Source organism: Dipodomys ordii, unplaced genomic scaffold, assembly GCF_000151885.1.
Source record: "Dipodomys ordii isolate 6190 unplaced genomic scaffold, Dord_2.0 Scaffold8, whole genome shotgun sequence".
Taxonomy (NCBI): Eukaryota; Metazoa; Chordata; class Mammalia; order Rodentia; family Heteromyidae; genus Dipodomys; species Dipodomys ordii.
Window position 1 is genome coordinate 4668350 of NW_012267224.1, and position 11575 is coordinate 4679924.

The 11575-nt window shown below is 36.6% G+C and overlaps 1 protein-coding gene across 3 annotated transcripts in view; it reads left to right on the plus strand.

Moving 5' to 3' along the window:
* The window catches only part of Ncapg (non-SMC condensin I complex, subunit G), a 28571-nt gene extending 17094 nt beyond the window's left edge, over positions 1-11477 (plus strand). The window contains exons 13-21 of one of the 3 annotated variants that reach the window (XM_013009159.1): positions 339-458; positions 3347-3571; positions 4092-4273; positions 4522-4696; positions 6319-6480; positions 6830-6974; positions 7338-7415; positions 9332-9401; positions 10256-11477. In XM_013009159.1, coding sequence (XP_012864613.1) covers positions 339-458; positions 3347-3571; positions 4092-4273; positions 4522-4696; positions 6319-6480; positions 6830-6974; positions 7338-7415; positions 9332-9401; positions 10256-10385 — 1287 coding nt within the window. In that variant the 3' untranslated portion in view covers positions 10386-11477. The other 2 variants (XM_013009158.1, XM_013009160.1) reach the window with 2 other exon arrangements.
* Positions 11478-11575: the final 98 nt, after the last annotated feature.

Genomic DNA, 11575 nt, shown 5'->3' on the forward strand with positions numbered 1-11575 from the left:
GAGGTGTTCAAGTCAGACCAGCGTAGCTGACTAAGGGCAGGGATAGCATGGTATAAGGTGTCAGTGAGACAGATCTGAGGGGTAGTGTATATCATAGTCAGGATTTCCTGTTCTGTGAGTGTTGCAACCTCTGGAATTAGTTTAGCCTCGTGATCTGACTATAGGAAAACTGTACTATATTCTGTTTTATCAATTTACTATTTAGTATTGACTTAAATGACTAAAAGGAAATGATGTAGACCTATAAAATCACACGGGAATGATCATTTCGGCCATGATTTCAGTATAGTATTTTAAATTTCTTGCCTGTGTCAAAATTAATTTCTAATTCATTTTAGATTCTTCCTGGAATAGTAAGTATGTATCCAGTAGTAAGGAATTTGGCTGTTTTGTGTCTGGGATGTTGTGGACTACAGAATCAAGATTTTGCCAGTAAACACTTGGTGTTACTGTTACAGGTAAGATTCACTAGTAGATAAAAATTTCAAGGTCCTATAGTGCTCTACCTCTGATGATAATGCTAATATTCTAATTTATTCAAATGTTTATTGATGATGATTGTAGACATCATAGGGACTCATTTATTTTTTGTTTTCTCATAAAACTGCCTTAATAGCAAAGGGATGAAATGTCAATTTATTTATTTAGTTATTATTTTTTTGGTGGCAATACTGGGATATGAACTTGGGGCGTTATATTTTCTAGACTGTACCACTTGCACTGCAGCCACATAAAATCATGTATGATTCATTTTAGTGCACATAATGGCATTGTTCTAGGCTTAATAAAAATATGTAAATCAGTAGAAAAAGAAAACAAGATAAAAGTTGCTGTGGTAATGGAATTTACATTCTAAAAGGGGAATCATACGATGGAAAAATATGACTTTTACAATATGTCAGATAAAAATAAAGAGTAGTCAGGTGCCTATAATCCTAGCTACCTAGAAACCTGAGATTTGAGAATTGTGGTTTGAGGTCAGCCTAGGACAAATCTGAGAGACTCTAATCTCAAGTTAACCTGTAAAAAGCTGGAAGTGGAGGTGTGACTCATGTGGTAAAGTGCCAGCTGGGCATGAAGCTGAGTAGAGAGCTTAAGACTCTGATGTGTAGCCCTAGTACTGGCACCAATTAAAAAAAAAAACAAGCATGTATATATATATATATATATATATATGTATATATGTAAATATATAAGTAAATAATATGGGAATGAGGAGACAGTCTATGTAGTTGAAGAAGGCATTTATGCTGTAAGTATATAAGTAAATATAAACATAATTAAATATATATATATAAATATATAAGTAAATAATACAGGAATGAGAACGAGAGAGACTATGTAGTTGAAGAAGCATTTGTGCTGCTAAGAGAAGTTGAAAGAATGACTTTCATCCCCGTCATCTAGCCTCTGGTGTTGCCAGATGTAATGAGATAAAAAAGCTGCCGGGAATAGTCACGTAAATTAAGGAAGTTAAGGAAGACTAGTTGCTGGAAAATCACTGATAACATGGACCAGGTGTTTGTGAAATGATTATTTTAAAAAGCTAAACTCAAGTAGTGGATTTTTTTTCCCCCAAAGGAAAACTCTTATCTTGACACATTCTTTTTAGACATTGCCAAGAAAAGGAAATTAGATCTTGGGGCTAGCATATATTCTGGAAATGGTCAACTGATTTGTGGCTTTTGTCCAAGGAAATAAAATTGAAACTACTTATGCAAAAAAAAAAACAACAAACAATAACTCAGGAATTTCAGGGTTTTGCTTTAATTTCCTGAAAGATTATGGAGCTAATCAATTCATTTCCATATGCAGTTGTGAGATTTTGGTGTGTCTTTGCTTAGATGTATTCTCCGTTAGGATTGTCAAAGAAAATAGTATTGTTGTGAGCCCCTTTAGGGAACACGGAATGCCACTATTATCCTTAATGGGCTGAAGTTTCTTTTTCCAATGAACTAGAAGTTTTGGTACTTTGTCCAGATGAATCATTTGTATTCCTTGGCCACACATCTAGATTTACTCCGAGATGAAGAATGAATTTCTTTGTGTTGCAGAAAAGTTATTAATTTTTATAACAGCAGGTATAGGCATCTGTGATTGTGTTAGCTATTTTGTTCTGTAGTTTATTGGTTTTTATGGATGCCTAGCAAATAAGATACATCTTTAAAGAACTTTTGCCAAATATAGTCAACCTTTGGCATATACTCTAGAGGACTGGTTCCAAGACCATTGTGGGTTCCAAATCTACATATACCCAAGTTCCAGATAAAAGATGACATCATATTAGTATATAACATGGACAGAACTTCTACATGCTTTAAACTGTCTTTTTTGGGGGGGAGGAGCAGTCCTGAGGGTAGGCACTGTCCCTGGGGCTCCTTATGCTCTACCCCTTTGAGCTATAACACCACTTCTGGCTTTTTTTGTGATTACTTGGAGTAAAACAAACTAGATTCACCATGGATGAAATCTGAGTTTATTGAGCTGATAAGAGAAATATACCTTCAGGTAGATCTAAATACTTTTCATTGCATACAATGTAGTATCTTCTTCTGGATAAGTAGGCCAAAATGATTTTGATGTAATAACTTTTTTTTTTTCTATGTCTTAGAAAAGATGATAAGATAAAAACACAACCTTGCCCATGTAATTATAACCCCTCTGTATGGTATTTTCACACACACAAAAAAAAGATAAAAACACAGTTGAAGATACTATTCTTTTTTTTTCTTTTTCTTTTTTTTTTTTGTCGGTGGTGGGGCTTGAACTCTGGGCCTGGGCGCTGTCCCTCAGCTCTTCAGCTCTAGGTGAGCACTCTACCACTTGAGCTACAGCGCCACTTCCGGTTTTCTGGTGGTTTATTGGAGATAGGAGTCTCACGGACTTTCCTGCCTGGGCTGGCTTTGAATCATGATCCTCAGATCTCAACTTCTTGAGTAGCTAGGATTACAGGCGTGAGCCACCAGCGCCCGGCACTATTCTTTTTTTTTAAGTGAAAGTAACAAATGATTCAACCAGATTTCCATTCCACATTTGTTTGTTTGCTTGTTTGTTTTCAGTGGAAATTGGAAATTAAAGCTCCAGATGTTATAGGACAAATAAATAGTATGTCTTTTGAAACTTCTGTATTGGGGGCTGTGTGTACTTGGGTACTTGAACTCAAGGCCTTCAGCCATCTACATTGTTTTTAACTTGAAATTTTAATGCTAAAATTGTACGGAAAGAATTATATGTACATTTAAATAATATCACTTAAATTTCCCTAATACAGATAATTCATTTGATATAGGAGGAACAGAATTGCATCATTTTACTGAACTCTTGTGGGGGAAATCTTTCATTGTAGGTTTTGCAAATTGATGATGTCACAATAAAAATCAGTGCATTAAAGTCAATCTTTGACCAACTGATGACATTTGGAATTGAACCATTTAAAACTAAAACCATCAAAGCTCCTCAAGGTGAAGGTGCAGAAGTCAGCAGTAATGATGAGCTGGATGTCAAAGAAGCTGAGGAGGCCACCGCTGCCAAGAATGTTCTAAAGCTTCTTTCGGATTTCTTAGACAGTGAGGTGAGGAGTGATTTCTTCATTTTTATTTTTTTAATCTCACTTTAAAAGCCTAGATTTTTTTAACTGTCCTCTTGGCCATAAGTAACAAGCCTTATTAGCTCTCAGGCCCTATAGTTCTGTCTAGCTTCAGCCTCTTACCACTTCGCTTTGAATGGATTGCTATTGCTGCCAGGAAGGTTTGCAAAGTTGGTTCTGATTGATCAGAGTAAGTCTTCAAAGAGGTCATTACTGTCCCTCGTCTGTTTCTCACCTCAAATGGGGTCAGTGCTGCCAATTTGTTGGGATGATTCTTTAATTCTATCAAGAATGTGTGAAAGAGCCAACTTGGTGCCATTCCCTACATATTCTGAGAGTAGAGTGCTGAGTGAATGAAAGTCTCTGACCTCAAGGCTGTTGTGTGCCTTGAATGCCTGTGTGTGTGGCAAGCATGTGGCATGTGTGTCTCTGCACTTAATCTGTCCAGATAATAAGACTCTTGAGACTTTACAAAACTCCTTCTGATGACTGTCATTGCTGTTAGGTTTCTGAACTCAGGACAGGAGCAGTGGAAGGCCTAGCCAAGCTGATGTTTTCTGGGCTTTTGGTCAGCAGCAGGATTCTTTCTCGTCTCATCTTGTTGTGGTACAATCCAGTGACAGAAGAGGACATCCGACTCCGACATTGTCTGGGGGTGTTTTTCCCCATGTTTGCTTATGCTAGCAGGTACTGAGTCCTACCGACAAATCCAAATCTTACCTCTGTGTCATCTTGTTGTTGATACTCTTCTCCTATTTCAGTAGTGAATGAAGCAATGAGAACTTAGATTTTTATCTCCCTGAATTATTTGGCTTTTTTTGTGGGTGAAAATATACTTTGTCACATGAGTTTTGCATCAAAGATATTCTAGAATTGTGCTTTTTCTCCTCTTAAAATAATATTCTGCCAACATTCTTTCAACTTGATTTCAATAGGATTAACCAGGAGTGCTTTGAAGAAGCCTTTCTTCCAACTCTGCAAACACTGGCTAATGCGCCTGCATCATCTCCCTTAGCTGAAATAGATATCATGAATGTTGCCGAGTTGCTCGTAGATCTGACAAGACCTAGTGGACTGAATCCTCAAGCCAAGAATTCTCAAGATTACCAAGTAAGTGAGTCTGTGAGCCTGTGGGTGGTAAAGATAAAACTGTAGGGCCCATTGAGTCTTGAAATATTGGCTTACTTCCTATTGTCAACATGGGGAAGGACAGGTCAAAGAACAGAGCTTATTTTGGTTTTTAACTTGAAAAAGATAAGTCAACTACAGCTTGACCTACGAATTTATCTTCAGTTGGGTTTCTAAATCCTACATCCTATTGAAACCAGTTCTTTAATGAAATTTGGTCATGATTTGACACCAGACACATTTGAACTATAATGTGTTAATGATTTCAGATGCCAACTTAAAAGTATTGCTGTTGGGTTTTTATATTTAGTTGGTATTTAGTGACTATATATTCTACTTTTTTAAAAATACGTTTTTTATTGTAAAAATACTGTACAGAGGGGTTACAGTTACATGACCAAGGTAATGAGTACATTTCCTATCAAGCATTGTCACACCTTCCCTTCCCTCCCACCTCGTGTGCTACTGAAGGATGATAAAAGATACTGTGCAAAATGTGGCAAGGGACACAGGCACAATACAACTTTTAGATTTTAGGGAAGGGCAAGAATTAATGATAAGAATAAAGTATATAACGTTGGTAGTTTTATACTTTGGTCTTGTTTGCAATGAGAAATGATTGCTGAGAATGAAAAGATAGTATCCGTGGATAGCTATGCAAAGCATGTTTTAAAGACCAAGTCAGGGGACAGTAAAGTGGACTTTATTTCTAATGAGTAACCATACAGGCTTAAGATTAAAGGGTTATTAGGATTAAAGCTGCTGATCAGAAAGATTCAGCTGTGGTCACGGATAGTCCCATGAAGGGAAGGAACAGTCAGAGGAAATAAAGGAGAAGGCTGGAGAAATCTATGGAAATTCTCCACAAATGTAAGAATGACAACAGAAGCCTTCCTAGGAACGAGTTGTTGATCTTTACTGTTACGATCAACGTCTTGAAGCAGTGAAGGAAAAAACTGAAACTAAGGCCACTCTCAGTCTCCATGTGAGCTGAGGCCACTGGTGATTCACAGTTCCAGAACTGGCATATTCCTCTCAGTTGTGCAGGACTGGGACACGCTACACCACGGCATCTGCACGGGTTGCTAAGCTATTGCATGTTCACTGATCCCGCGTGGAAAAAGCTTAGGTTTGGGCAAAGTTCACTATCATCAGCCTGGATTGGTTCTGAAGCTGGAACTCAGCTCCAAGACTCATAGCAATTGGGAGACCCTTCAGTCCCTTCAGTAGATTAGCCTTATATTAGCTTCTGGAAATGAAGTAGCAGACAGGCGTGGTGGTACATGCCACCAAGCAGGAGGATTGCTGGAGCAAGGCCAGTCTGGGCAAAGTTGGTGAATCCCTCTTTTAAAAACAAAACCAAAAGGGCTGGAGCCTAGCTCAAGTGGGAGCCCTGCATTCATTTTCTAGTACCATCCATCCATCCGTCAGTCAATCAGTCCATCTAGAAAGGAGTTTTATTGGGGAGAAGGGACAGTTAATGTTAAGTTTTGTTCTAAGTACTTGCATTTTAGATTATGACTTGGAGTTGGGGATGTTTCTTCAGATGGGTAGAACTATATCCATATAATTTTCATTTTACATATTCTCTTTTAATTTTCTAGGCTTTAACAGTACATGACAATTTGGCTGTGAAAATCTGTAATGAGATCTTAACAAGTCCATGCTCACCAGAAATTCGGATCTATACGAAAGCTTTGAATTCTTTAGAATTAAGTAGCAGTATTTCCAAAGATCTTCTGGTTCTCTTGAATGAGATTTTGGAGGTAAAATAGTTCCTAATACTGTCTAACCTGTCTTCAAATATATACAAGTAGAATTTACTTGATCGTGACTTTGCTTATTTTATCTTGTAATGATGCTTTATTGTCTTTAAGTGGCTGAACTAAGGGGTTACTATATAACATGTCAGTTTATGGGTACAATGCATCTTGAGCCATGGTACTCTTGTTACTATCATTTCCCATCTGTCCCTCACCCTGACATTTAAAAGACATTTAAAATGTCTTTCATAAGTTTCCTATACTTTTAGAATATTTTGAAACTTCTTCATATTGGCATGTAACTTAGAAAAGATTAGAAAATGTTTGTGTTTAAATGTTTTGTCTTTAATAGCAAGTTAAAGATAGAACATGCCTGAGAGCTTTGGAAAAGATCAAGATTCAGTTAGAGAAAGGAAACAAAGAAATTGGTGACCAACCCATAGAAGTACAGGATGCCAGCGCCACTGCACCTGTTCCTCCGAAGGAAGATGAAGACGGTAATAGCATGGCAGCATGAATGTTTGTGTGATGCTGTTTTTAAACTTGTTGAGATTTTTTTTTTTAAACATCTGTGGCTAGATCTCAGAGCATCTTTTTTCTATTGAATCCACCTTGGAAGGAGTATTACTGTGCTTTGTATTTGTACATGTCACTAGAACTGGCAGTTTCCATTCCTAAGTATTCACAGTTTTTGGAGCTCTTTTTTTTGATAACCAATATTTCTTTAGTTTATTTATCTAATAGATTTATTCATCTATTACCAGTAGCTGATAATATTTTGCCAGTCTTTGATGAAAAATGAAAAGTATTTCATGAAGTTGGCCTTTTAAAAATTTACATTGTATGATTTTCACTAACAGAAGACAATAAAGAAGCATATATGACTCCTTTGAGGGATACAAAAGCATCAAAATCCACACAGCAAAGGACTAACCGAGGTAGTGTATGTGTCTAGAGCTTGTAATGAAACATTATTTGTCTTCCAGTGAAAATGCTTTTGAAGTTCCCTCCTTAAGACAGAGATTTTTAAGTGTCTTAAGAGTAAAGATTTAAATGTTTTAGGTCTTCTTAGCTTTCTTTTAATCTTTGCTTGTTAGGCTATACATAATTTTTTTGCATATTCTAGAGATTATAAAATTGACATTAATGCAGGTACTTCCGATTCATGGAAATATTATATAAAAGATCACTTGTAAATAGTGTAAATAGTAAAAGGACCATTTGGGTTAAATTAAGAAAAGGTAAAAGCCAACCACTGGCAGCTCACATTTGTAACCCTAGCTACTTAGAAGGCCAAGATCTGGAAGATCCAGATTCAAAGCCAGCCCAGACAGAAAAGGTTTGGAGACTCCATCTCCAAACTAGCCATGTTGGCAGATGTGGTTTAAGAGGTAGAATACAAGTCCAGCAAGTATAAGGCTCTAAGTTCAAATCCTGATACTGAAAAAAGAAAAGAAAAAGAACAGGTTAAACGATCCTTTCTCTGTTTTTTTTCCATTTCTCATCTAATTTCATACTTTACCAATGGAACTTACTTCCCAAGGGATAACCATTAATGGAAGATTTGTAGGAATAAATAAATGTTTACTACTTAGGGGACCACTTGGAAAAAGATCTGAAATCCACAATCTTTTTATTATTTTATTTTTCTGAATTACAAAAACATAATGCATGCTTATTACAGAAGAGTCAGAAAGTACATCCAAGCAAACTACCATAAAGAATGCTAATAATCCTGTCCATGAGCCAACCAAGATTTTAATCTTCCAAACATGTTTTTAGGTTCTTTTCTAAGCAGATTTAATTTACTTTCTAAAATAGAATCTGACCATAATGTTTCATAACAAACCACTTATTCAAGCACCAATTATTGGATATTGTTCCAAATTAGTCCCATATTCTTGGACACCTTGAGGATAAATACATTAGTGAGAACAATAAATGAGGTCTGAGGGGTAAAAATGAGTAGGGTATATAGTTTTCCAAACAATTTTCAAATGAAAATTGGTTTGGATCAGACTGTTTTAGTCACATAATATCCTATAAGAACTCCATGCTTTAAAAAAACAAAAAACAAACCAGCAATCTAAACTTCATGTATGTGTATTGTATTTTATTTCTAACAATTGAACATCACGGACCAGATTTTCCCCACTTCCCAGCATGTACAGTTTTTGTCACCCTCACTCAGTATATAAAGGTTCTAATTTTTACATTGAAATATATTTTAGAATATGTATATGAATTGGACATACATACATTTAAGTATTTTGTGAGAGGCCATTCTTTTGATTACATTTAATTTCCAAGTGGATGTGGTGACACATGACTGTATTCCTTGCTTACTGCTCCAGAAAAATAAGAATTTTCAAACAGTTTTGTGAGACTTTGGAGAAAACTAAGTAAAACAAAAATGAAGTTCTACTTAGTACTTTTAGATCTGTTCAGAGACCAAATCTTTCCATGAGTCTTTCCTATGCTGTGTTTATGTTGGTTTTCATTATTGGCTTTTTTCAAACAGCGTCTCCCTAAATAGATCAGCTTCAGCCTCCCAAATGCTGGGTATACAGTTGTGTACTACCATGCCTGAGAAATTTGTAATATGCTTTTTCTGTTCCACATTGAGCTAAAATTTGCCTCTTTATAATGTACATGTAGGATTTTCCCTTGCCCCTAAGCAGCTCAACAAAGAAATGAAATTAATGTCAATTTTGATCTTGCTTGAGTTCTTTTTCTCTGGCATTTTGGTATGTGTTTAAGAAGAGTTTTGAAAATAAAGCAATAAGATAGCCTAGACACAAGGTTTAGGAACGTTAAACAGTTAATTTTGACCATAAGTTCTACTGTCTTTAAGGTCGGAGAAAAGTGACAGCGTCAGCCAGGACAAACAGAAGACGCCAGACTGCTGAGGCCAGCTCTGAAAGGTGTGTGGCACAATTCATAAACAAGAGACGCTCCTCTTCTTTGTTGTTTGTTTTTTTTTGGTGTAAAGTAGAAAAAAATGTAATTTTCCTCCTGGTGAGAAAACTCAGTAAAGAAGATAGCAAAAATTGTAAGTAGCCAGGACTTCGGAAAATAATCTAACATTCCTCTATGAAGAGCCTTTGCTTTCTTAGGGCTTGCACAGTTGTGTCTAAAATTCAGCATAGCCGTTAGTATTAGGTAGTCATCTTGAACATGTTCTCCCTTTGTGCATATTGTCCTAATTACATGACCCTGTATTATCCTTTGACCTTGAATTAGCAAAGTCCTGATTTGGATTCTTTTCCTTCACGATGGTAGAACACTGTGCCTATAGCGTTCGTGGTTGTGTGATAGAGCACCTATCAAAAGCTAATGTCAAGCTGTTGTTCAAGCTGACATTTTGTGGCTACCTTGCATTTCTACTACTATTTTTAGATTTTTGTCCTGTTTAAAGTACCTTTTTCCCAGAAAAAATCTTATTTACAGTTTCAGGAATTAAGTAAATGAAGATAATTTTTTCAGTGTTGTTTCAAAAATCCATTTCAGAACTATCACGGCCTGTGCAATTATCAGCTTTCTTATAGAAATTTGGTGTTCATTTCATACAGTTTATAGAAAGTCAGCTAGGTGTCCCCTAATTCACTGGTCTAGGTCAGTCTATTCCGGTTATTGCTTGAGATTTTAGTTTTAAGTTTAGTTAGTGGAATTAGGCTATGGATTACCCAATGATAGAATTTCAGAAATGGAAAGTTTTATTTATAAATGAACTTGTTTTAAAGCTTGTGTCTAAAGTATATTTTCAACCTCTCTTTAGTGATCAGGACATTCCAGAGCCAGCGCCAAAGCCAGAAGTGAAGGTGAGGTTACCCCGACGGGCCAAAACCGCAGCCCTGGAAAAAAGTAAACTTAACCTTGAACAGTTCCTCCATGAAGATGGAAATTAGCAGAGATGCTGGAGGCTGAGTCTTCTAAAAGTCTACTTGTTTCTTTGCTTTAATAAAGTTTTTTGGTTTTGAAACCATACGAGGCCGAATGTCTTCTGAGGACGGCTGGGTGGCGCCACACGTGCTCTGCGTCAGGACAGCAGAGTCTGCTGATGTGATTGGGCAAAGGCCATCTTTATGCGTCACACAGACTTGTCTCATCACAATCAGAGGGGGTCTGCGGTTTTTTAAAAAGGTCCCCTGGCAGTGGTAGAGGGCCTGCCTCACAGCGGTTAGGCAAAGTTAAAACCTTAGTACTACAAAATAAGCTCCCCAGGTGGTTATTAGGGAATTATGGCCTTAGGAAAAACTTAAGTATCTAGTGATTTGCATCGTCTGGAAAGTTTAGGTGGAACAGATCCTAAGACAGCTAGGAACACCTTAGGACACATTTCAAAGACAAAGTACCACAGACAGGCCAGAAAGGAACTAAGTCATTAGCCTGTTTGGCTCCTCATTCAGATGAAACAGTTGTTCTGACAACCTTATTTTGTGATTCCTATGCTAACAACATATTTGATAATATTATCTGCATGCGAAGTCCTCTCTCTACACATTTCCACATGGGAAGCTTTGTAGGTGAATGCTGAGTTATGGAGATAGCCACATGTGTGTTAGTCATGGAAGTACTTTCTGTTTGATACAATAAAAGTAAGGTTGTTTTTTTTTTATTGTGGATAATGCTACTGACTGGAAGTCCTCTTTATATACTAATTTATGAACTCTGTTTCTGCATTGTCATTTTCTAAATGGTCTTGTAATTAGCACTGAGTGAAATTAGTTCTTTTAGCAACAACTAATGCATCACTTTTTTTTTTAAAGCCCTAATAAATAACCCTTTTTTCTATTACTTAGAAAAATGTTCTAACGTGTGTCTGTTTTAGAAATTGTGCTTCTTTAGGCTTATCAGAGGCATTTAGTTCAGGTGGTGCTTCCATATGGAACGAAGGTAATATTGCTGGTTTGTAGAACCAGTTTGCTATGTTATATACACATATGTGCTTGGCTGGAACTCAGGAGTCAAAAATCACAATGCAAAAATGCTTATTGACCAAAGGAGGAGGCTGCAATGCTTGGTAAGAAATGTACGCATTATCCTGCCCATGTAATTGTAACCCCTCTGTACAGTATGTTCACAAATAAAATTAAAT